The sequence below is a fragment of the Lithobates pipiens genome, unplaced genomic scaffold (genome assembly GCF_037356315.1).
Source record: "Lithobates pipiens isolate NorthernLeopardFrog02 unplaced genomic scaffold, aLitPip1_a1.2 Scaffold_18, whole genome shotgun sequence".
NCBI lineage: Eukaryota > Metazoa > Chordata > Amphibia > Anura > Ranidae > Lithobates > Lithobates pipiens.
Genome location: NW_027507758.1, coordinates 345,799,493 through 345,822,703, shown reverse-complemented (window position 1 = coordinate 345,822,703; position 23,211 = coordinate 345,799,493). Strand labels below are relative to the sequence as shown.

At 43.8% G+C, this 23,211-nt stretch overlaps 1 protein-coding gene across 3 annotated transcripts in view; it reads left to right on the top strand.

Annotated features, from left to right (window-relative positions):
* Positions 1 to 23,211, top strand: part of COL19A1 (collagen type XIX alpha 1 chain) — a 1,105,372-nt gene that overhangs the window by 289,939 nt on the left and 792,222 nt on the right. For all 3 annotated transcript variants that reach the window (XM_077487416.1, XM_077487415.1, XM_077487417.1), the window contains exons 8-9: positions 10,633 to 10,746; positions 14,223 to 14,285. In XM_077487416.1, the coding sequence (XP_077343542.1) occupies positions 10,633 to 10,746; positions 14,223 to 14,285 (177 nt within the window). The remainder of the gene's footprint in view (positions 1 to 10,632; positions 10,747 to 14,222; positions 14,286 to 23,211) is intronic.

Below are 23,211 nucleotides of genomic sequence, written 5' to 3'. Positions count from 1 at the left end.
TCTTCATCTACTGGTAACTCCTTTCAAACCACCCTGAAAAATGGAAACCATCGATCCTATAAGAGAGTCCATTTTGCCTACCCTCCTCAGGAACAGGAAGACTCTATGGACTGACGGAAAACTCCATTGCGGAAATTTTCGCTCTACACTTACCCTGATGGCAGTCTTGCTGGAGCCTGATTGGCTACTTGTTAATTGAAAACAGCATATATATATATATATATTATATATGCGTGTTATACGTCGATCCCCCTCCTTTCCTAACCTTCTGTGCTTCTCTCGGCGGCTTTCAGGTATTTTCGGCCGTTCTCGGCAGCTTTCAGACAGCTGAAAGCCGCCGAGAATGGCCGAGTGCGGCCAAAAATAGGTGAAAAGGGCCGAAAATAGCCAAGAACACCCGAGTGCTGCCGAAAATACCCGAAAGCCGCTGAGAACAGCCAAGAACGAGCGCCGCCGAGATACACAGGACATCCACTCTGTATGTCAGTGTCGCCATTTTTAAAATGACACTGACAAGCCTGCAATCGACTGACAAGGCTGCAATGCAAGGCTGCAATAGAAGGCTGCAATGGAAAGCTGCAATGCAAGGCTGCAAATTACTGACAAGGCTTCAAATGACACTGATAAGGCTGCATTGATGGGCATTTAAATGTAAGTTTTTTTCCTTAAACTTCCCTCCTAAAAGTGTTTTTCTTTTAAATTCGCTCCTAAACTTGGGGTGTGTGTTATACGCCGGCATGTGTTATACGCCGATAAATACGGTAAATTATGCACTTATTCTTGCAATTCCAAATTATCAATGACCTAATCATAATTCTAATTCCTTTAAATCTCACTGATGCACTTAGCTCTAAACTATCATTAGATATTGCAAAATAATCTGGGCCTCCTCAATGGCCATAGGTTAAATGACTACTGTCAAATGTAATATTAATACTGGCTAAAAGGTTCATTTGGAATACTCTTCAGCAATTAGTTTGTTTATAAAACAATTTAACCACTTACCTACTGGGCACTTAAACACCCCTCCTGCCCAGACCAATTTTCAGCTTTCGGTGCTCTCACACTTGAATGACAATTACTCAGTCATGCAGCACTGTACCCAAATGATTTTTTTTCCTTTTTTTCCCACAAATAGAGCTTTCTTTTGGTGGTAGTTGATCACCTCTGGGTTTTTTATTTTTTGCGCTATAAATGAAAAAAAAACAAATTTTCTTTGTTTCTGTGATAAAATTATGCAAATTATAAATTTTTTTTCATAAATTTTATCCATAATTTATGCTGCTACATATCTTTGGTAAAAATAACCCAAATTTGTGGATATTATTTGGTCTTTGTGAAAGTTAGAGAGTCCACAAGCTGTGGTGCGAATCATACAAAATTGATCACATCTGATGTACTGGTGGCCGATCTCATTTGTTGCGACCCGAACAAGCCAGGAAAGTACAAATACCCCCCAAATGACCCCTTTTTGGAAAGTAGACATTCCAAGGTATTTAGTAAGAGGCATGGTGAGGTTTTTGGTGTTGTCATTTTTTCCCACAATTCTTTGCAAAATTAAGATTTTTTTCCCCACAATTGTCATTGTAATAGGTTATTTCTCTCACATGGCATGTGTATACCACAAATGACACCCCAAATTAAATCCTGCTTCTCCTCCTGAGTATTACGATACCACATGTGTGGGACTTTTTCACAGCCTGGCCACATAGAGAGGCCCAACATGCAGGGAGCGCCATCAGGTGTTCTAGGAGCATAAATTACACATCTAACTTGTTGACTACCTATTACACTTTTGAAGGCCCTGGAGCACCAGGACAATGACGCGGGACACTGATGTTGCACTGATGGCTGATGGCACTGATACATGGCACTGATGGCACGTGACACTGATGTGACACTGATGACAGATGGCACTAATACGTGGCACTGATGACACTTGACACCGATGACAGATGGAACTAATCTGTGGCACTGATGACACGTGACACTGATGTGGCACTGATGACAGATGGCACTAATACGTGGCACTGATGACACCTGACACTGATGACAGATTTCACTAATACGTGGCACTGATGACACATGACACTGACAGGTGGCACTGATATGTGGCACTGATGACATGTGACACTGACAGGTGGCACTGGGGATACATGGCACCAGGGACATGTGGCACTGGGGACACGTAGCACTAGGGACGGGTGGCACTGGGGACACGTGGCACTGGGAACAGGTGGCATGTGACACTGGGGACAGGTGGCACGTGGCACTGGGGATAGGTGGCACAGATAGGTGGCACTGGGGACAGGTGGTGCTGGGAACAGATGACACTGTTAGGTGGCACTGGGGACAGGTGGCATTGATAGGTGGCACTGGGGACACATGACACTGACATGTGGCACTGACGTTGCACTGATGGCAGATGGCACTGATACATGGCACTGATGGCACGTGACACTGATGTGACACTGATGACAGATGGCACTAATACGTGGCACTGATGACACCTGACACTGATGACAGATGGCACTAATATGGGGCACTGATGACACATAACACTGACAGGTGGCACTGATATGTGGCACTGATGACATGTGACACTGACAGGTGGTACTGGGGACACGTGGCACTAGGGACGGGCGGCACTGGGGACACGTGGCACTGGGTACATGTGGCATGTGGCACTGGGGACAGGTGGCTCGTGGCACTGGGGACAGGTGGCACGGATAGGTGGCACTGGGGACAGGTTGTACTGGGAACATATGAAACTGTTAGGTGGCACTGGGGACATGTGGCATTGATAGGTGGCACTGGGGACACATGACACTGACAGGTGGCACTGACGTTGCACTGATGGCAGATGCCACTGATACATGGCACTGATGGCATGTGACACTGATGTGACACTGATGACAGATGACACTAATACGTGGCACTGATGACAGATGGCATTAATACGTGGCACTGATGACACCTGACACTGATGACAGATGGCACTAATATGTGGCACTGATGACACGTGACACTGACAGGTGGCACTGATGACATGTGACACTGACAGGTGGCACTGGGGATACATGGCACTAGGGACAGGTGGCACTGGGGACACCTGACACTGGGGACACGTGACACTAGGGACGGGCGACACTGGGGACACATGGCACGTGGCACTGGGGACAGGTGGCTTGTGGCACTGGTGACAGGTGGCAGGGATAGGTGGCACTGGGGACAGGTGGTACAGGGAACAGATGGCACGGATATGTGGCACTGGGGACAGGTGGCATTGATAGGTGGCACTGGGGACACATGGCACTGACGTTGCATTGATGGCAGATGGCAATGATACATGGCACTGATGGCACGTGACACTGATGTGACACTGATGACAGATGGCACTAATACGTGGCACTGATGGCACTTGGCACCGATGACAGATGGAACTAATCTGTGGCACTGATGACACGTGACACTTATGTGGCACTGATGACAGATGGCATTAATACATGGCACTGATGACAGATGGCCCTAATACATGGCACCTGACACTGATGACAGATGGCACTAATATGTGGCACTGATGACACCTGACACTGACAGGTGGCACTGATACGTGGCACTGATGACATGTGACACTGACAGGTGGCACTGGGGATACATGACACTAGGGACAGGTGGCACTGGGGACACGTAGCACTAGGGATGGGCGGCACTGGGGACACGTGGCACTGGGGACAGGTGGCACGTGGCACTGGGGACAGGTGGCACGTGGCACTGGGGACAGGTGGCACAGATAGGTGGCACTGGGGACAGGTGGTACTGGGAACAGATGACACTGTTAGGTGGCACTGGGGACAGGTGGCATTGATATTTGGCACTGGGGACACATGGCACTTACAGGTGGCACCGGGGACAGATGGCACTGATAGGAGGCACTGGGGACAGGTCGCACTGGGGACAGATGGCACTGACAGGTGGCACTGGGGACAGGTGGGCATGTGTGTGTGTGTTTCACTGTGTGTGTGTGTGTGTGTTTTACTCTGTGTGTGTGTGTGTGTGTGTGTGTGTTTTACTGTGTGTGTGTGTATGTTTTATTGTGTGTGTGTTCTCACTAACGCTGCAGCTGCAGCATGGACGCTCTCCCTCCTCACACGCTGTCTCTGTGTGAGGAGGGGAGCCAGCGATGAAAGATGATCTCATATGTTTACATATGAGATCACCTCTCATTGGATAGCCCGATCGAGTGCTAAATGGCCGCTGTGATTGGGCATTTAGCGCGATCTGTGATTGGCTGTGTCTGAGGGACACGGCCAACACAGAACTTCCCCGATGCACGCCCACAGCGGCGCGCATTAGGGAAGTAAACAGGAGGACATCCAGGGATGCCCTACCGGCAGTTAGCGTCCGCTCTGTAGCCATCTTTTGGCTATAGAACGGGCGTGAAGTGGTTAAGGAAGTCTTACTGTTCTGTTGTTATAACTTGACTTAATTAGTTTATTCGCTTTAATACTCTCAGGTTGAAGTAAAGCTCAAATTTGAATTATAGTTTTAGTGTCTCCCACATCCCTCGTACCCTCTTCTTCCCTTATTCCTTTTCAGAGCCTGACTCATCCATTAATCCTGGTACCCTGGTAACCCTGCTGCTCCCACTCTCATGTTTATAATTTCTCCTAATCTCCCTTCCTTAGAATTATTGGAACTACTAATACAGGTAATACTTTAGGCCATGTGGCTTACAAACATGTTCATCATTACGATGTCTTCATTATAAGGCTCTTCTCCCACATGCGGAAGATCTGTGTGCCTTACTTTGCCTCCTTCGCTTGTCCATTTATAATATGTGGGGAACTAATGGAAGCACCTCCTCCCCTGAAGGGATCCTTATCCCGTATCACAGGAAACCATCAAACATAACTCTATGCTGGATCAAAACATATATTATCTAAACATTTTTGTTTTAAACCTTTTCTTCACTCCAGACTTTACCTGTTTCCTCCTCTTCTTCAAGTCCACATGGGTTGAGTCAAACAGCCAGAATAGCATGCTACTTGGTAAGTCTCATCTCCTTAACTACTTCCGCCCTGGACCATTTGGCTGGCCAAAGACCAGAGCAATTTTTGCGATTCGGCACTGCGTCACTTTAAATGACAATTGCGTGGTCGTGCGACGTGGTTCCCAAACAAAATTGACATCCTTTCTTACCCACAAATTGAACTTTCTTTTTTGTGGTATTTGATCACCTCTGCGGTTTTTACTTTTTGCGCTATAAACAAAAAAATAGCGTGCATTTTGAAAAAAAAGAAATATTTTTTAGTTTTTACTATAATATCCCCAAAAAATATATAAGACCAATGCGTATTCTTCTACATATTTTTGGTCAAAAAAAAATCACAATAAGCATTTACTGATTGGTTTGTGCAAAAGCTATAGTGTCTACAAAATAGGGGATAGTTTTATGGCATTTTTATTAATATTTAATATCCCAGGTGCATCAAAGCAAAACAAAACAGGTTTATTGGTTTTCAGTTATTTTCTTTCTAAATCAGCCACAGCCTGCGTAAAAAAAAATCCTGACCCTTACCAGCTGGTGCAGTGTGGCTCTTATTTTCTCTGTGTAGTTGCCAGGATTACTTTGCAGAAGCCTTATGTGCCTCCTGATGGATCAGACCTATACCTCTGCAATCAGAAAAACTCAAGCTCCCAATTGATTTGAGAATCTGTCTCTGACTCAACATAGGGGAGTGTTGGATGTCTGCAAAAAGAGATCACTACTCTGCAGTAAGATGACAGTGCATTGGATTTTCTATTAAGGCTGTGGCTGATTTTTAAGGGAAAAAAATGTAAGAACCCATTCACATGGTTAACTGTCCGGCAGCTGTCCACTTCGGCTGCAATGAGCCAGCAGTAGGAGGCATTTGGGTGCACACTTCACACTTTTTTCTTTTTTTTTAACCACTTGGTATCTGTGCTATAGCCGTTTGATGGCTACAGCGTGGACCTGAATTTCTGGGATTGCATATGACGGCCTCCCCGCGTGCCCTGCAGACAGCATGAGTAGAAAAGAAAACAGACCACCAGCTTATGTGCAAGGGACATTGGTCCCAGAGAGGAAGGAGGCTCACCTGCTTCATCTGTGCCAATCAGTACCCCCTACCAGTGCCACCTGCCATTGCCACCTGCCAGTGCCCACAGTGTCCACCAGTTCCATCTATCAATGCCCATGAGTTCCACCTATCAATGCCCAAAAGTGCCACCTATCAATGCCCACCAGGGGTGCCAATCAGTGCCACCTAGTAGTGCTGCCTATCAGTGTATTTGAGTGTTCATATAATCACTCTTTAGCATGCTCCGGTACCTGGGTCAACCCTGTGGACTTCTTCACTTCTATTCTTCTCTTTCTTCCTCTTTACTCCTCTCTTTATTTTGTTCTTCGAATGCATTACCTTATTAAATATAACCTTTTACTGTAATATCTCCAAAGGGTCTGGTTCAATAAAACAGAACCAATTCTACTGCTATATATCCTATTCCAAACCCTTAGATAGCCAGTTGCTATACACTAACTGAAAGATATTGCATTAGTACTCCTGTACATAAATCAATGAGTTTCATTATTCTGTTAATATATTCTCTGTATCTAATTTGTAATCAATATACCTGTTATCCATTGTTCAATCCATACATTTTTTTGACAAGGAATAAATGGATGATGTGATGGGAAGGAATGGTTTGAATTGCTCTGTCCATTGCTCTGAAATGAAGAATAATCCTCTTATTTTTGGTATATGTGATGGAAAGGGACATATGAATACCTTCTGTCCTAAAAAGGCTTTACAGAGATATGTTTTAGTTGGAGGACTTTTTGACTTAATCCAGATACGGTTATACTGTTTTAAAGTATACAAAAATCTTCAAGTGTAGTGTCTACATCCTCAACCCGATAACGTCTCCCCCATTTTTAGCATGGAGGTTTACTTTAAAATGTAAGGATCCATTCAACCAAGAACTGTTCATGGTTGCAGCTATGTCAGTTGTCTTTTGAATTGAGATAACAGTTTTAAAACTGCCAGTATTGTTGAAAACAGGAAGGTTTCTAGGAAAGTGTTGGTTCTTACCTCTAAAAGTATTGCTATAACTATTTTTTTTTCACTGGGTGCAAACCAATGCCAAACAGTCAGTTTCTAAGCACTTGTACTTTTTCTGCAGGCACAGAGACATACTGGTACATTGTGGCACACATGTGATCCCGTGACCGCTTTGTCACAACTCTTGGTACCCGCCTGCTGTGAGCGGCCAGGGTATCATTTGATCTATATAATTGGCTATAGTGATCACATGATTACATGCAATTTAAACAGTTATGCATGGCTTCCATACATGCATGCAAAAAAAAAATGTAAAAAGAAAAAGCTTACAAAAATTATTATTTTTTTTGCTTTTTATTTTTCTTTGTCACCCGTCAGCATCTCTGATCATCACCACACCAGTCATATGATGGAACTGTACTGCACTGGTGACAGTATGTAAAATAAAATATGTGAAAGAAACTAATTTTATTAAATTTCATAATATTAAAAAAAATTGTGACAAAAAATTGCAACTCCCAAAAAATTGCCATGAATCTTACTAAATGCTTTGGATTGTCTACTTTTCAAAAAGGGTAATTTGGGGGGTATTTATATTGTCCAGGCATTTTGGGGCCTCAAGAAATGAGCTCTCAGTACATCAGGATGGATCAGTTTTCATGTGTGCCACAATTTGTAAACTATATAACTTTCACACAGACTAATATACAGACTAATATACATGGGTTTAGGTTATGAAGACAGATTGTTTGTTTACAAAATTTTATAACCGAAACTAAGAAAATGTGTTTTTGTTTTTCTCTAAATATTCTGTATTTTTTTCATTTATATAACAAATATATCATTTATATAAAAATAAAATAAAACAGTAGTGATTAAATACCACCATAAGAACACTATTTGTGTGAAAAAATTATACATTTCATTTGCATACAATATTGCATGACCAAGGAATTTCAAGTTAAAGTAGTACAGTGCTGAATAGCAAAGAATGGTCTGGTCATGAAGTCGTAAAACCTTCCAGTGGTCAAGTGGTTAAATTAAGCTAAATCCCAGGTGCATCAAAGCAAAACAAAACAAGTTTATTGGTTTTCGGTTATTTTTTTTTCTAAATAAGCCACAGCCTCTGTAAAAAAATCCTGACCCTTACCAGCTGGTGCAGTGTGGCTCTTATTTTCTCTGTGTAGTTGCCAGGATTACTTTGCAGAATCCGTATGTGCCCCCTAATGGATCAGACCTATACCTCTGCAATCAGAAAAGCTCAAGCTCCCAATTGATTTGAGAATCTGTCTCTGACTCAACACTGGGGAGTGTTGGATGTCTGCAAAAAGAGATCACCACTCTGCAGTAAAATGACAGTGCATTGGATTTTCTATTAAGGCTGTGGCTGATTTTTAAGGGAAAAAATGTAAGAACCTATTCACATGATTAACTGTCTGGCAGCTGTCCATTTCAGCTGCAATGAGCCAGCAGTAGGAGGCATTGGGGTGCACAATTCACACTTTTTTCTTTTTTTTAACCACTTGGTGTCTGTGCTATAGCCGATTGATGGCTACAGCATGGACCTGAATTTCTGGGATTGCATATGATGGCCTCCCCGCATGCCCTACAGACAGCATGAGTAGAAAAGAAAACAGACCACCAGCTTATGTGCAAGGGACATTGGTCCCAAAGAGGAAGGAGGCTCATCTGCCTCATCTGTGCCAATCAGTACCCCCTGCCAGTGCCACCTGCCATTGCCACCTGCCAGTGCCCACAGTGTCCACCAGTTCCATTTATCAATGCCCATGAGTGCCACCTATCAATGTCCAAAAGTGCCACCTATCAATGCCAACCAGGGGTGCCAATCGGTGCCACCTAGTAGTGCTGCCTATCAGTGTAACCTACCAGTGCCAATCAGTTCCCATTATTGCCACCCATCAGTGCCCATCACTGCCACTCGTCAGTGCCCATCACTGCCAGCTATCAGTGCCACCTATTAGTGCCACTTCTCAGTGCCCACTAGTGCCCTTCAGTGCCACCCATCAGTGCCACCTCTCAGTGTCATCTCTCAGTGCACACCAGTACCTCCTATCAGTTCCCACCAGTGCTGCCTATCAGTGCCCACCAGTTCCACTTTATCAGTGCCCATCAGTGCAGCCCATCGGTGCCCATCAGTGCAGCCCATCAGTGCCAATCAGTGCAGCCTATCGGTGCCCATCAGTGCAGCCTCATCAGTGTACATCAATGAAGGAGAAAAATCACCTGTTTGCAATTTTTTTTTTTTTTTTTACTTTTTAAAAAAAGTAACAAAAAATAAAAACCACAGAGGTAATCAAATACCGCCAAAAGAAATCTCTATTCGTGGGGAAAAAAATTATAAAAATGTTATTTGGTTATAGTGTTGTATGACCGCGCAATTGTCATTCAAAGTGCAACAGTGTTGAAAGCTGAAAATTGGTCTGGACAGGAGGGGGGTTTAAGTGCCCAGTAAGCAAGGGGCTAAATGAAAAAAAAGTGACATTTCATTAATGTCCCTGTACAGCAGCACAGTGCATTGCTCTGTTGTACAGTGACATGAGATTATGTCCAGTGTGCTGCAAGAAAATGCAACATGTCAGCATTTTTTTTGCAAGTCACTGCTGCTGAGTTCCAGGCTGCATTTCAGTGTGAATAGGACACATAGAAAACAAAGATTATACCGTTTACTGTAAACGTTGTTCATCCAAGGCGAGAGAATGCAAGAGATATAAGACTGGGGACTGTCCCCCCGCAGTGCTTTCGCCAAAGGCCAGCCTGATTTGCTGCGGAATTTTTAGTAAATCTTCCCGGTATAAAGTAATTTAGACTTCACATTTGACATCAGCAGAGATAGCAATTCCCCCCAGGTCAATCAAGGCTTGGCCCCTAAGGGATTGTTTGTGTAGCAATTTCAGTGCCCAAATTTGGTCCACCAGTGAGTTTATCTCGGCCTGCCTCCCATTTTTATCTCAAGCCCCCAACCTAGTAAGGGTACCCTTAATCAGATATTTGTGTGCCTCCAGCAAAAGCAAGGGTGACAATTTGGGGGGGTCGTTAGTAGCAACATATTCTCTTATGTCTCTCTGTAGCTCCTAAATATACTGTGGGCTTTGAAGGAAACCTCCATCCATTCTTCAGGTGCCACTTAGTAGGGAACGTTCTCTCACAATGATGTTAAACAGAACAGGGGCATGATTTGATACTACCATTGGGCCAATGTCTATATGTTTAACAAGTGGAAGCTCATAAATAAAAATATAATCCAGGTGCAAATATGAGTCATGTGGTGGGTAATCCTGCGTGTCTTTATGTAAGATCCTCCAAATGTCGGGTCCACTGACACTGATGCATTAGATAACCTCGTCAAACACAACTTCTTTCCCTTATCACTTTTCATCAGGTTGATCGCAGCTAATTTTTTTTATTTTACATATTTTTATTACAGTGTTTGTAAATAATATCCTTTGTGTACAGTACAATACAGGTTAATATAGATTACATCTTTAAATTATTTTAGGATGAGGATGACTATTTGTTTTGTTTTTAGTGCAATACCCAGGGAGACCAAGAGCCTCCTGTCTCCCCATCAGTTGCCAAGGTGTATTCCCAACAAAGCACAGATTTGCCACCTGAAAATAAATGCTACTGCTTCCCAAATAAGGTATGGATCATGATATGTATGCATATAATTACACAGGTATATGTTTAAATAGTACAAAGAATTACCACTGCTTCCATTTTTAAGGGCAATATGTCAACAAACAGGGCCACATAGACACACTGTGATGTAGTAAATAAAAAAAAATATGTTTCTGTCAAGTCTATCAGTGTATTCAGCTTGCTAAATCCACTCTGGGTACATTTGTTTTTATTCTATCTCTGCAGTGTCCAAACACAGAGCAGCATTGACAAGCTGCAAATTCATACATATTTCTGCTACAGAGCAAAGATGAGAAAATATTCTAAAAATTCTGCTTTGCTTGCAGATCACCTGATACATTCCATCAAACCCACATCCTGGGCTCAGTATCTACTACCTTTATTTATTTTTTTTATTGTTTTGAAAAAAGGGCCAATAACAAGCAGTAGAATACTTACTTAGAATACTTAGAATCACTCACAGTTTACTCAAAGAGCCTTACATTCATAATAATGAACCAATGACCAGTAATTGCAGATATACAGTCTTTTTCAATGTTGTTCTGTTTGTGTCAGATCTCAGTCTGAGTAAACACGTTTACTCATCTCTGCTACAGAATGAACATTTTAAATAAAAGGCAGCAAAACTACAGTTTTTAACTGATTACTCATCAATGGCAGCAAGTTTTTGAATTTAAGACAGTTCCTACATAGTTTAAATTTGCTCTATAACATTTTTTCATGCATTAAACAGATTTAATTTTAAATGTATTAGTCAATGCTCCAGTACTGCTATATTTTTTCTAATACTTATAAGCGCATCATATGATGTACTGATTTTTGGAATCTGCTCCATAGAATGAAAAATTAACATCTTAAAGGTAGGTAGGTAGGTAGGTATGCACTTTGAGTTTTTTTATTCAACCAGTAGGTTGAACAAAACAAAAAAAACAAAACAAACCTGACAGATTCCTGCATTCACACAAGTGATAAGGAGGAAGGAATCCTCCCTCCCCGCTCCCTGCTCTATTGTATTCTGACAGCAGGGACTACTCTCTCTGTCATAATACACTGATCAGTGCTGCATCTAGTAGTTACAGAGGCTGATGGACTGCTGGTTTTCCAGTAGGACGATCATCAGAAACTTGTCTAACGGTCAGCTTCTGCTGAACAGAAAGGGGTAAACGTGAATTGAAATTCACTCCAGGTTCTGCTGAACTGGCTGAATTTTCATATGTGTAGCCCCATATTAAAATATTGTAGTACACCCATGCCATTCTGTCCTTCATGAATGGTTGCAGATGTGACAGTGTTGCGAAGAAGGTTTACTAAAGCTGAATTCCAGGTAAAAGTACACACATGAAAAACAACGTAAAAAGCTAATTTAACTGTCAAACGGTCTGGACCTCTGTACGTTCATTCCAAAACTCGACAGATCTCGAATAGAAAGCACAGTTTGCCTAAAGTGTATGTAAAGGGTATTTTTTTAGTTTTAAGTAGGGAAAAGAAGAATTAGACACGCTTTCTGGTCTTTAATCACTGTCGTGTGACCTGCTGTGATTGGTTACAGAAGTCACAGGGTACTAGCAGTGGGCCGCTGCAGTGATCAGTCATCAGCTGTGTCCGGTGGATGCAGCCAATGACAGAACGTGCCACAGCCCAGTCGGTAGGGTCATATGACGTCCACTCAGAATGATGAGAGGCTCATCCAGCCTTCAATTTACTAGATTGACATCTTATCAATCTGAGTGGACATCATATGACCCCATGGGCCGAACTGTGACCTTGTTAAAACAGTAGTGATTAAATACCACCAAAAGAAGGCTCCATTTGTGGTAACACCAGGATAAACATTTAGTTTATGTGCAGTGTTGCATGACCCTGCAATTGTCATTCAAAGTGGGACAGCACTGAAAGCTTAACCACTTGCTGCCTGTCATATAGCAAAATAACAATGGCAAAGTGGTTTCGATATCCTGACCAGACCTCATATGACCCCGGGGGCGTGAATCGCGACGATCATTATTGAGGTGTGTCAGTCTGACACACACTCTGACAGAGACCCTTTACCTTGTCATCAGCCATATCCAATCATGGCTGATCACAATGTAAACAGGAAGACCCGTTGATCGGCTTTTCCTCACTTGCGTCTGTCAGACGCGAGTAGAGGAAAGACGATGGGTTGCTCCTCTGATGAGGGTCTGTGCTGTATGATTATCAGCGCAGCCCCCCCCGAGGATGCTCACACTGGACCACCAGGGACACCACCAGGACCCTCAGCGATGTCACCACCAGGTATGACATTCTAGACCACCAGGGATGCCAATCAGTACTCACAATGGGCATCACTGATCGGCATACATTATTGTTTGGCACCATCAGTACCATCTATTAGTGTACATCAGTGCCATCTATCAGTGCTCATCCATGCCACCTATCAGTGCCCATCTGTGCTGCCTATCAGTACCCATCTGTGCCATCTATCAGTGCCCTTCAATGCTGTCAGTGTCCATCCATGCCGCCTTTCAGTGCCCATCAGTGCCACCTATGTGTACCCATCAGTGCTGCATATCAGTGCCACCTATCAGTGCCCATCAGTTCCACCTATCAGTGCCCCATCAGTGCCGCATGTTAGTGCCCATCATCAGTGTCACCTCATTGGTGCCCATTAGTGCCACCTTATCAGTGCCCGTCAGTGCAGCCCCATCAGTGCCCATCAGTGAAGGAGAAAACATAATTATTTACAAAGTTTTGTAACAGAGAATTTTTTTTTTCTAAATTTCAGTCAATTTTTTTATTTGTTCAGCAGAAAATAAAATGCCAAAGGTGATCAAATACCACCAAAATAAAGCTCTTGTGGAAACAAAATGCTAAAAATTTCGTTTGGGTACAGTGTAGCATGACCGCACAATTGTCATTCGAAGTGCGACAGCGCTGAAAGCTGAAACTTGGTCTGGGCAGGAAGGTGTATAAGTGCCCTGTATTGAAGTGGTTAAAATTGGCCTGGGTAGGAAGGTGGTAAAAATGCCCAGTATTGAATTCCCAGTATTCTTTTTTTTTTCTTTTGCTGTTTGTGGCCCTATTTAGAGATTTCCCTTCACTGCCTTTCTCAAGATACAACTGGAAGTTTGTAGAGATATCTCCAAAGAAAAGGAAATCCTCTTTTAGTCAGTTGTCACTGCAACATTGCTAGCTATTTGAAAATATATAACCTCTTGTACCAGGGACAACTTCAAATGTTGAAATTCTTCTCACAATGAAACTAGTCATCAGAACAATGCTGCAAAATTTCCCCAGTAGAAGCACAGATAGAAATAACAACCTGACGGAGTTTCCAACCATTTCCTGCTTTATCTACAATTGAAAAATTATCTATAATCAAAAAAAATTTCAAATACACTTTAATCAAGTAAATTTGTTTTATAATGATGTACCAGTGGCTTCTTCATATTCTCAGTCCAACACTGTAAACATATTTTATATTTTCTGTTTGTTTAGGGGGAATCAGGGCTACCGGGATCCTCCGGTTTACCAGGCCAAAAAGGTGACCCAGGAGTACAGGTAACCATATTTTACCTTTTTTTAGCCATTCTATTTTTTGTATTTATTTGTTATCTTTTTTTATTTATATTTTCTGATGACAGAAACAAATAGTTCTGTAAAATGTTAGGCTAGTTTAGGCTTAGCTGACCCGAAGGCACACGGCTAAATTTCTTACGCAGTCACAAAGCAGAATTAGAAGAGTATCAGAATTCTGGAAGGAGATATATATTTTGTGGTGATATTTACTATGACTGTGGTTCTTTTTTTATTATTAACTACTTCCCACCCGGTCAGTGTACATATACGGCCAGGTGGGAGATGCCTCCTTCTGACTGGACAGCAGGAGGACTGGACTCTTCAGGAACGTCCTTCAGAAGGAGGGGGATCGCGCGTGCGTGTGCCCGTGCAGCGGCGCGATCCCGATGCGCTCGTGTCACCTGGACATGGCGCATCTCGGATCGGCAGGAGGGCTCTGTGATTGGCCTTCCTGATCACATGATGGCCATGTCCAATCACAGCCATCATGTGATGTAAACAAACAGCCGGTTGCTAGGCAATCGGCTCCTCCTCTCCTCACACGGAAGTCGTCGCTGAGGAGAGCAGAGCAGATCGCTGCAGCTGGCTGGTGATCAGTGAGTATGAGCTGTTTTTACAGCTTTTTACTCACTGATCACTAGTCTAGTGTAAACCTACAGTGTACACACACATGTCCCAAAAATACACATGTCACCACACATGTCCCCAAAATACACATGTCCCCAAATAATAAAAAGACACGTTCCCAAATAAAAAAACACATGTCCCACTAAAATCACATGTCCCAATGATTATCTGCACACATATGTACGTGATCCCCTGCACACATCTGTACATGATCATTTGCGTAAATATGTCTGTGATCCCACAAACCAATTATTATACACTTAACGGAATTTTTTTTACCAAAAACATGTAGCAGAATACATTTTGGCTTAAATTTATGACAAAATTTGATTTTATTGGATTTCTTTTAAAATAGAAAAAAGAAAATATAGTTTTTTTTCCAAATTTCCGCTTTTTTTGCGCTTATATCGCAAAAAATAAAAAACTGAGTTAAGAAATACCACCAAAATAAAGCTCTATTTGTGCGAACGAAATGATAAAAATTTCATTTGGGTACAGTGTAGCATGACCGCGCAATTGTCATTGAAATTGCGAGAGCGATGAAAGCTGAAAATTGGGCTGGGAAATATATATATATATATATACATATTTAAGGTAGTATTAAAAAGCTGATACAAAATTATTTTCAGCAATATATTATCCACTTTTTAATACTATGCAATATATATATATATATATATATATATATATATATATATATATATATATATATATATATATATATATATATATATATCACATTCACTTGTACATCATTTTTAATATACAGGCATGCCCCTCCCTCTTTTTTACCGTCTCTATCCCTGCGATATGAGGAATACCCTTGAATGGTTGCCAGCCAATCATGAGAGCTGTTGAACCAAGTTTCTGAAATTTTCTGAAATTCCTACAAAATATAAATCCTCCTCATGCAACAGTAGCTTTCCCATCTTGTCCGCCAGACTCCTGATATTGGTGAACATGCCACGTAGTTTAGACCTGTCACATACTATCTCTTTATTGGGTGTTCTGAGGTTGCAAATAGGACTTGTTACTGTACTTACCTTGGGTTTAGGTGCTTTAATCAACCTACCACTAATGCCCCCAATACTACCCTCTGGAATTTGTTCCCCGCTGACTATCTCTACCTCTGGACCCTCCCCCATTAACTAGTTTAAAAGTCCCTCTAACTTTTTGGCCATCTTCACTCCCAGCAGATCTGCACCCTCCTTATTTAGGTACAGCCCATTCCTTCTCTAGAGCTGGTACCTGACTGAGAAGTTAGCCCAGTTCTCCAGGAACCCAAACCCCTCCTTTCTACACCAGCTCCACAGCCACTTGTTTACTTCCCTAATCTCCCTCTGCCTTTCTGGTGTGGCTCAAAGTACTGATAGTATTTATGAGAAAACTACCTTAGAGGTCCTTTTCCTCAATTTAGCTCCTAAGTCCCTAAAATCGTTTTTTAGGACACTCCATCTATCTCTGACTTTGTCATTAGTGTCAACATGCACCATGACAGCCGAGTCTTCCCCAGCCCCTCACAGTTCTGTCCACCAGATCCGTGATGTGCCGAATGCAAGCGCCCAGTAGACAACATACAGTTTGGTGCTTCAGGTCTTTGTGACAGATTGCCCTCTCTGTCCTTCTAAGAATTGAGTTCCCTACCACCAGAATCTGTCTTTCCTTTCCTTTGGCTTTTCTCCCACTGGAGGAGTTATTCCCCTGGCAGCTAAGGGAGTCACTCAGCTTCACTGACTGGTTTCACCAATGTCACTCAACAGGGTGTACTTATTGGGATGTTCCAGCCCAGGATTGGCCTCCCTGGTACATGCTTACATTTTGCACAGCAGTATTTGCCCTTGATCGGATGATCAAGGAACGCATACATGCCACAAGATGTACACCAAGTCGCATCTTCACACCCACCGGGCATCATACCTACTAATTTAATGGAGATTGAGGATTATACCCTGTCCAAATTAACTAACAACTAGCTTCCTGACACTAACACTCAACAATACACAGGTACTCAACAAAACAATACACATGTACTCACAGCCCACGTGCGCTCACAGCCCACATGTACTCGCAGTCCCCGTGCACTCGCAGTCCCCGTGCACTCGCAGTCCACGTGCACTCACAGTTCACGTACACTCACAGCACTCGTGGACTTGCAGTCCATGTGCACTCGCAGTCCATGTGCACTCACAGTCCATGTACACTCACAGAACTCGTCACTCATCACACTCGTGTACTCATAGCCCACGTACACTCAAGTCCATGTGCACTAACAACACTCATGTACTCACAGTCCATGTGCACTCACCGTCCACGTGCATTCACTGCATTCACAGTCCATGTGCACTCAAAGTCCACATGCACTGACAACACACAGGTACTCACAATACACTCAATACACAGGTACTCAGGTAGTCAAAATACACACAATACTCAGGTACTCACATTACACCAGCACTACTCAGATACTCACAATAAACAGATACTCACAATACACAGGTACTCACAATACACACAATACTCAGGTGCTCACAATACTCAGAAACTGACAATAAACACAATACTCAGGTACTCGCAATACATAGGTACTCACAATACACATAATACTCAAGTACTCACAATACTCAGGTACTCACAATACAAACAATACTCAGGTACTCAGTATAATTTTTAAATACAGTATCCATATGCTACAACCTTTCAGATGATGTTCTGATATACAATTCATGTAATTTTTTTTTCTTTTAACCTTTATTTTTACATATTTACATTATGTTATATATATTATGTTTCTGTACACTTTTATATTTCTCTGATAGCCCTGAAGAAGGGGGAGTCTCTGTCCCCCCAAAATGCATTGGCCTCGATAAATTTTTGCTATTTTCAATACAATGATTACAAATTCACCTTTCACTTTGCTTTTCATTGAATATTGGGTGCTCCTTTTACTTACCCTTACACATATGATAACAATGTAATGCTTGTAATCTTACCTAAAGAAAACAACGTGTTTGCAAGACACCATATTGACAAACCAGAAACATGTAATCTGAAACACAATCAAAATTTTGACATACCAGAAATATGTTCACAGACACACAATTGGCACTATACTGATACACCTAAAAATGTGTACAGATACAGAATCAGTACCATGATGACACACCAACAACATGTCTCATTCATTTTTAATGAGCCGCCAACATGCATCCACTTATCAAAAAATGTGCATGACATATTTTTTTTCCATTGCGCTACAAAGCTAAAAATATATTTCAGTTGCATGCACTGCAAAATGCTAAGAGTCAGGTGCTTTTATTTTGAGTGCGTTCATGCTGGGGTATCTTTAGAACTGAGAATGCCCCCATAACACATTTACTATGCAATGTGCAACATGTGTCAATGTGCACTGAGTACTTGTTCACACCACAATATGATATCAATGGCATTACTACCACCTATGGCAATGCCCTGTATGTGTGCACTGCAATTCATGTTTAATTGCCAGCCAATGCACCCACAGAGTGTATGGTAATTCAGAAATGCAATTTTTCTGTTACAAAAATGAGTGCTCTGCAGGCAATATTGGCAGTGGAGCCCCGTAATAATATTGGCAACTAACCAAAAAGTTTACCTGCACTGCCACAAATGTGCATTTACATACATGCGTTTGGGTACACTGAAATGCAGGTGTGATGCTTCATACTGCGTTTGTGCATTAGGATTCCATTCCCTGCAATTCAGATATGCAGTGCCTTGTAGCATGTTGTGCTAAAACACATTACCATACATGCAAAGGTACACAGCCAGCCTTAGTACAGCTCAGAATACCTTTTGAAGTAGACATAGCAAACAACACAACAACCCATATAACCAAGCTTTGCCTAGTCCATCCTATGTTTATAAGCTCAAAAAGGTGTAGCTGGGTATAAACAATGTATATGTAGCGGCTGCTCCTGAAGAGCATACGTTATGCCTAAACTGCAGTTTGGTTTGGGTACAATTGTCTAAATTAGACTTCACCATCAGTCTCACTGGACTGTGAAATGTTCAGCCTGGCCACAGGGGGCACTGTCTCTTCTGGCATGCATGGAACTATGGTCTGGTTAGGTGCTTAAGTTACTCCCGCCCAATGGGAGTGGCGCTCTCACTGCGCTTTCTGGGAGAGGGTATTTAAGATGCGGATGTCACGTGGTTCGGGGTTTCCGGTCCAGAAGGCTGTGGCCTGGGGTGCGGATCCACCCAATTTTGATGTCTCAGGGCTGGCTAGCCCGAAGCAAGGAAACTAAAGAAGGATTCTGAGGTGGTTGGGTGCTGTCTCCGGTTTGGGAGAGACCCAGTGACTTCAAGCATTCCAGGGGAGAACTCTTCAGAAGAAGACCATGTACGGGTTGGTTTCTTAGTAAGAGCCTGGAAGGGCTGAAGTACCCGAGAGAATCTGGACTTGTGGATATCGCCAAGCTGGCTGAAAGATCCAGGTATCCTACAAGTAGGGATGAGCCGAACACCCCCCAGTTCGGTTCGCACCAGAACTTTCGAACTTTAGAACCCCTTTGATTTGTTTTAATGTAATATCTGGTTCCGGCAATATGGATGAAAATCATTGAGAAAAATGGCATAGGTAGCCCCCCTGCCCATTACCAGCCCCTTTGGGTCTTGTATGGTTATTAAGGGGAACCCCATACTCATATTAAAAAAAATTAAAGGCGTGGGGCCCCCAGGCCCTATATACTCAGAACAGGAGTATACAGGCGGTGCAAACAAGACAGGGACTGTGTAGGTTTGTTGTGTTAAGTAGAATCTGTTTGTAATTTTGAACTGGTACATTTTTAAAGTGTAGCTCCAGTCAAAAAATCTATTTTTAAGCTTTTTGGAAAACATAGGGAAGGGTTATCACCCCTGTATAATTTGTTTTGCTGTCCGTCTTTTTTCATCTCATTTCCTGTTGTCTCCTTCCATTTGCAAGTAGGAGACGTTTGTAAGTTGGATGTTTGAAAGTAAGGGCCTGCCCTATATGCTCGGCAGAAATGGCGGAACAAGGTGTTGGTGTTGCCACAACACTGTAAGCCCTCAAAGTGACTCTTGGTGGGCGCTGGAGCACCCTGCTGTGAACGATTATATCAAGAATTGTAATTACATGACATTGTTGAACAGTGGTAGAAAAATTGGGCCTTTGGTGGTAGTGGTGCTGGTGTCACAACACTGTAAGTCTTCACGGTTACTCTCGGTGGGAGCAGGAACGGGCCCTGCTGTAAAATATTATATCAATAATTGTAATTACATGCCCCTGTTAAACAGGGGCTGAAAAACTGGGCCTTAGGCACTGGTGCTGGTGCCACGACACTGCAACCTCTCCCAGATACTCTAGTTGGAGTGCAGGAATGAGCCCTGCTGCAAAGCATTGCATCAAAAATTGTAATTACACGCCCCTGTTAAACAGGGGCTGAAAAATTGGGCTGGTGGCATCACCCAGAACCAAAAATGTTCTTCCAAGATATCAGTGGAGGAGGAAGAGGATAGACCGTAAACATAACAGGACAGTCACTCTGCATCAGCATAGGCAGTCTTGAAGGGATGTGATATTTAAAAAAAAAATTATTCGGTTACATCAGCTTCAGGTGCTTGGTAGTTGGTGGTGATCCAAGACTGATTCATCTTTATGAAGGTCAGTCGATCAACTGAGTCGGTGGACAGGCGCACCCTGTGATCGGTTACAAAGCCACCAGCAACACTGAAGGTGCGTTCCAAAAGAACACTGGATGCAGGACAGGCCAGTAGCTCAATTGCATACTGTGCAAGCTCTGGCCTGTGATCCATCCTCAAGACCCAGTAAGCCAGAGGATTTTCGATGGGAAAGGTGCCCAAGTCTGACCTTGCCCCTAGATATTCCTGTACCAGGTAAATCAGACGCTGGCGATGGTTGCTGGAGCCGATCATACTTTGGGGTTGCGGACTAAAAAATTGTCTGAACGCATCAGTCAGACGGCCACCTTCTCCACCACTCCTTCTGACTGATGCCTCAGCAACCTGTTGTCCAGGACCAGGAGTTTGTAACCTCCCAGTCTCTGGGAACGCGTTGCACAGAGCTTTCTGCAAGGCCTCCTGGAGATGTCTCTTTCTCTGCTCCCTCTGCGACGGCAAGATAAGGTCCGCAACCTTACCCTTGTACCTTTGATCAAGGAGAGTGGCCAGTCAGTAATGGTCCCTCTGCTTGATCCGAAGAATATGAGGATCCTTCCGCAGTCTTTGCAGGATCAGGGAGGCCATGCAGCATAGGTTAGCTGAGGCATTCGGTCCGGAGTCCTCTGGGTCACTAAGGACAACATGATCTGCAGCTACCTCCTCCCATGCTTGTACAAGTCCACGGATTTCTTGGGACTGTAAATCATCCTAACAAGTCTGCTGATGCTGAGTGCCAGGCTCCACCTCCATGCTGACACAATCATCCTCCTCGTCCTCTTCCTATGTGATGGGTGGGACAGCAGGAACACTGTCTGGATAAAGGGGGCCTTGAGAGGCAAGGAAGTCCTCCTCTTCCTGCCTCTGTTCTGCCTCAAGTGCCCTGTCCATTATTCCGTATGCTCCAACAGGTGGACAAGAGGTACAGTGTCACTGATGCATGCACTGTCACTGCTCACCATCCTTGTGGCCTCCTCAAACGTGACAGGACAGTGCATGCATCCCTGATCATGCCCCACTGGCGTGGGGAGAAAAAACTGAGCTCCCCTGACCCTGTCCTAGTGCCGTAGTCGTACAGGTACTCATTGATGGCCCTCTGCTGCATATGCAGCCGCTGCAGGATGGCCAACGTTGAGTTCCACCTGGTGGGCATGTCACATATAACGCGGTTCTTGGGCAGGTTCAACTCCTTTTGGAGCTCAGCCAGCCGAGCACAGGCATTAAATGATCGGTGGAAATGCACACAGACTTTCCTGGCCTGCTTCAGGACATCCTGTAAGCCCGGGTACCTGCCCAAGAACCGCTGCACCACCAGGTTAAGGATGTGAGCCACACAGGGCACATTGGTCAGTTGTCCCTGTCGGAGGGTGGAGAGAAGGTTGGTGCCATTGTCGCAAACCACCAATCCTGGCTTAAGCTGGTGTGGCATCAACCACCTCTCAGCCTGCCCCTGCAGAGCTGACAAAGTATCTGCCCCAGTGTGGCTCCTGTCCCCCAAACAATCCAGTGTAAGCATGGCATGGCGTTGTTTTGCCTGCGTACTTGCGTAGCCCCTTGAACGTCTAATGCCACGTACACACGGTCGAACTGTTTGACGTACTTAGTCCGTTGAAACACATTTCAGCGGACAATCCGCTTGTGTGTGGGCTTCAGCAGACTTTTTCAGCGTGCAGTCCGGAGTACTAAGAATTTCGGTTTTTCCAAAAATCTGTCCGTCGTACTTTGGTTTCAGCGGACAATACGGTCGTCAGTATGCTAGTTCGACGGACTAAGAATGGCGCATGCCCAGAAAGGATTTACACGGCGGAAGGGTGCTTTTCGGTGTGTTGGACTTCCTATTTCTAGTCCCGTCGTACGTGCTGTACACGTCATCGCGCAAGCTTTCGACGGACTGTTTGTGTATCCGTGTGTGGTCAAGTCCGTTCAGTGGAAACTACGACGGATTGTCCGTCGGATTGTATGACGGACTAAGTACGCCATACAATCCGCTCGTGTGTGCGTGGCATTAGGAGCACCGCTGGTTCCGAGGACAGAGCACTGGAAGAGGCCATGGAGGAAGAAGAAGTGGAGGGGGTGGAGGAGAGAGGTGTGTCACAACTAGTAGTAGCATTTTGGAGGCGCGGTGGCGGAACAATCTCCAACACTACTGCACCTTGTCCTGCATCCTTCCCAGCTGCCAGAAGAGTGACCCAATGGGCCGTGAAAGACACGTCCCTGTCCATGCCTGCTGGACCATGAGTCAGCGGTAATATGCACCTTACCGATGACTATCCTGTCCAGCGAGGCAAGGACATTGCCTTCCACATGTCGGTAGAGAGCCGGAATCGCCGAATGGTGTTTGGAGACCTGCCACTGAGGAACCGCACATTGCACAAACTCACGGAAGGGGGCCGAGTCTACCAACTGAAAAGGTAGCAGTTGAAGTGCTAGCAATTTAGCCAAGCTAGCATTCAACCACTGGGCATGTGGATGGCTGGGAGTGAACGTCTTTCTACGGTGCAGCAGCTGGGGCAGGGAAATTTGCCTGTTACAATTGGACATGGGTGTACTGCTAGCAGAGTGCCCGCAAGCACTTGGCTGTGACACACCTAATTCTACACCTTCA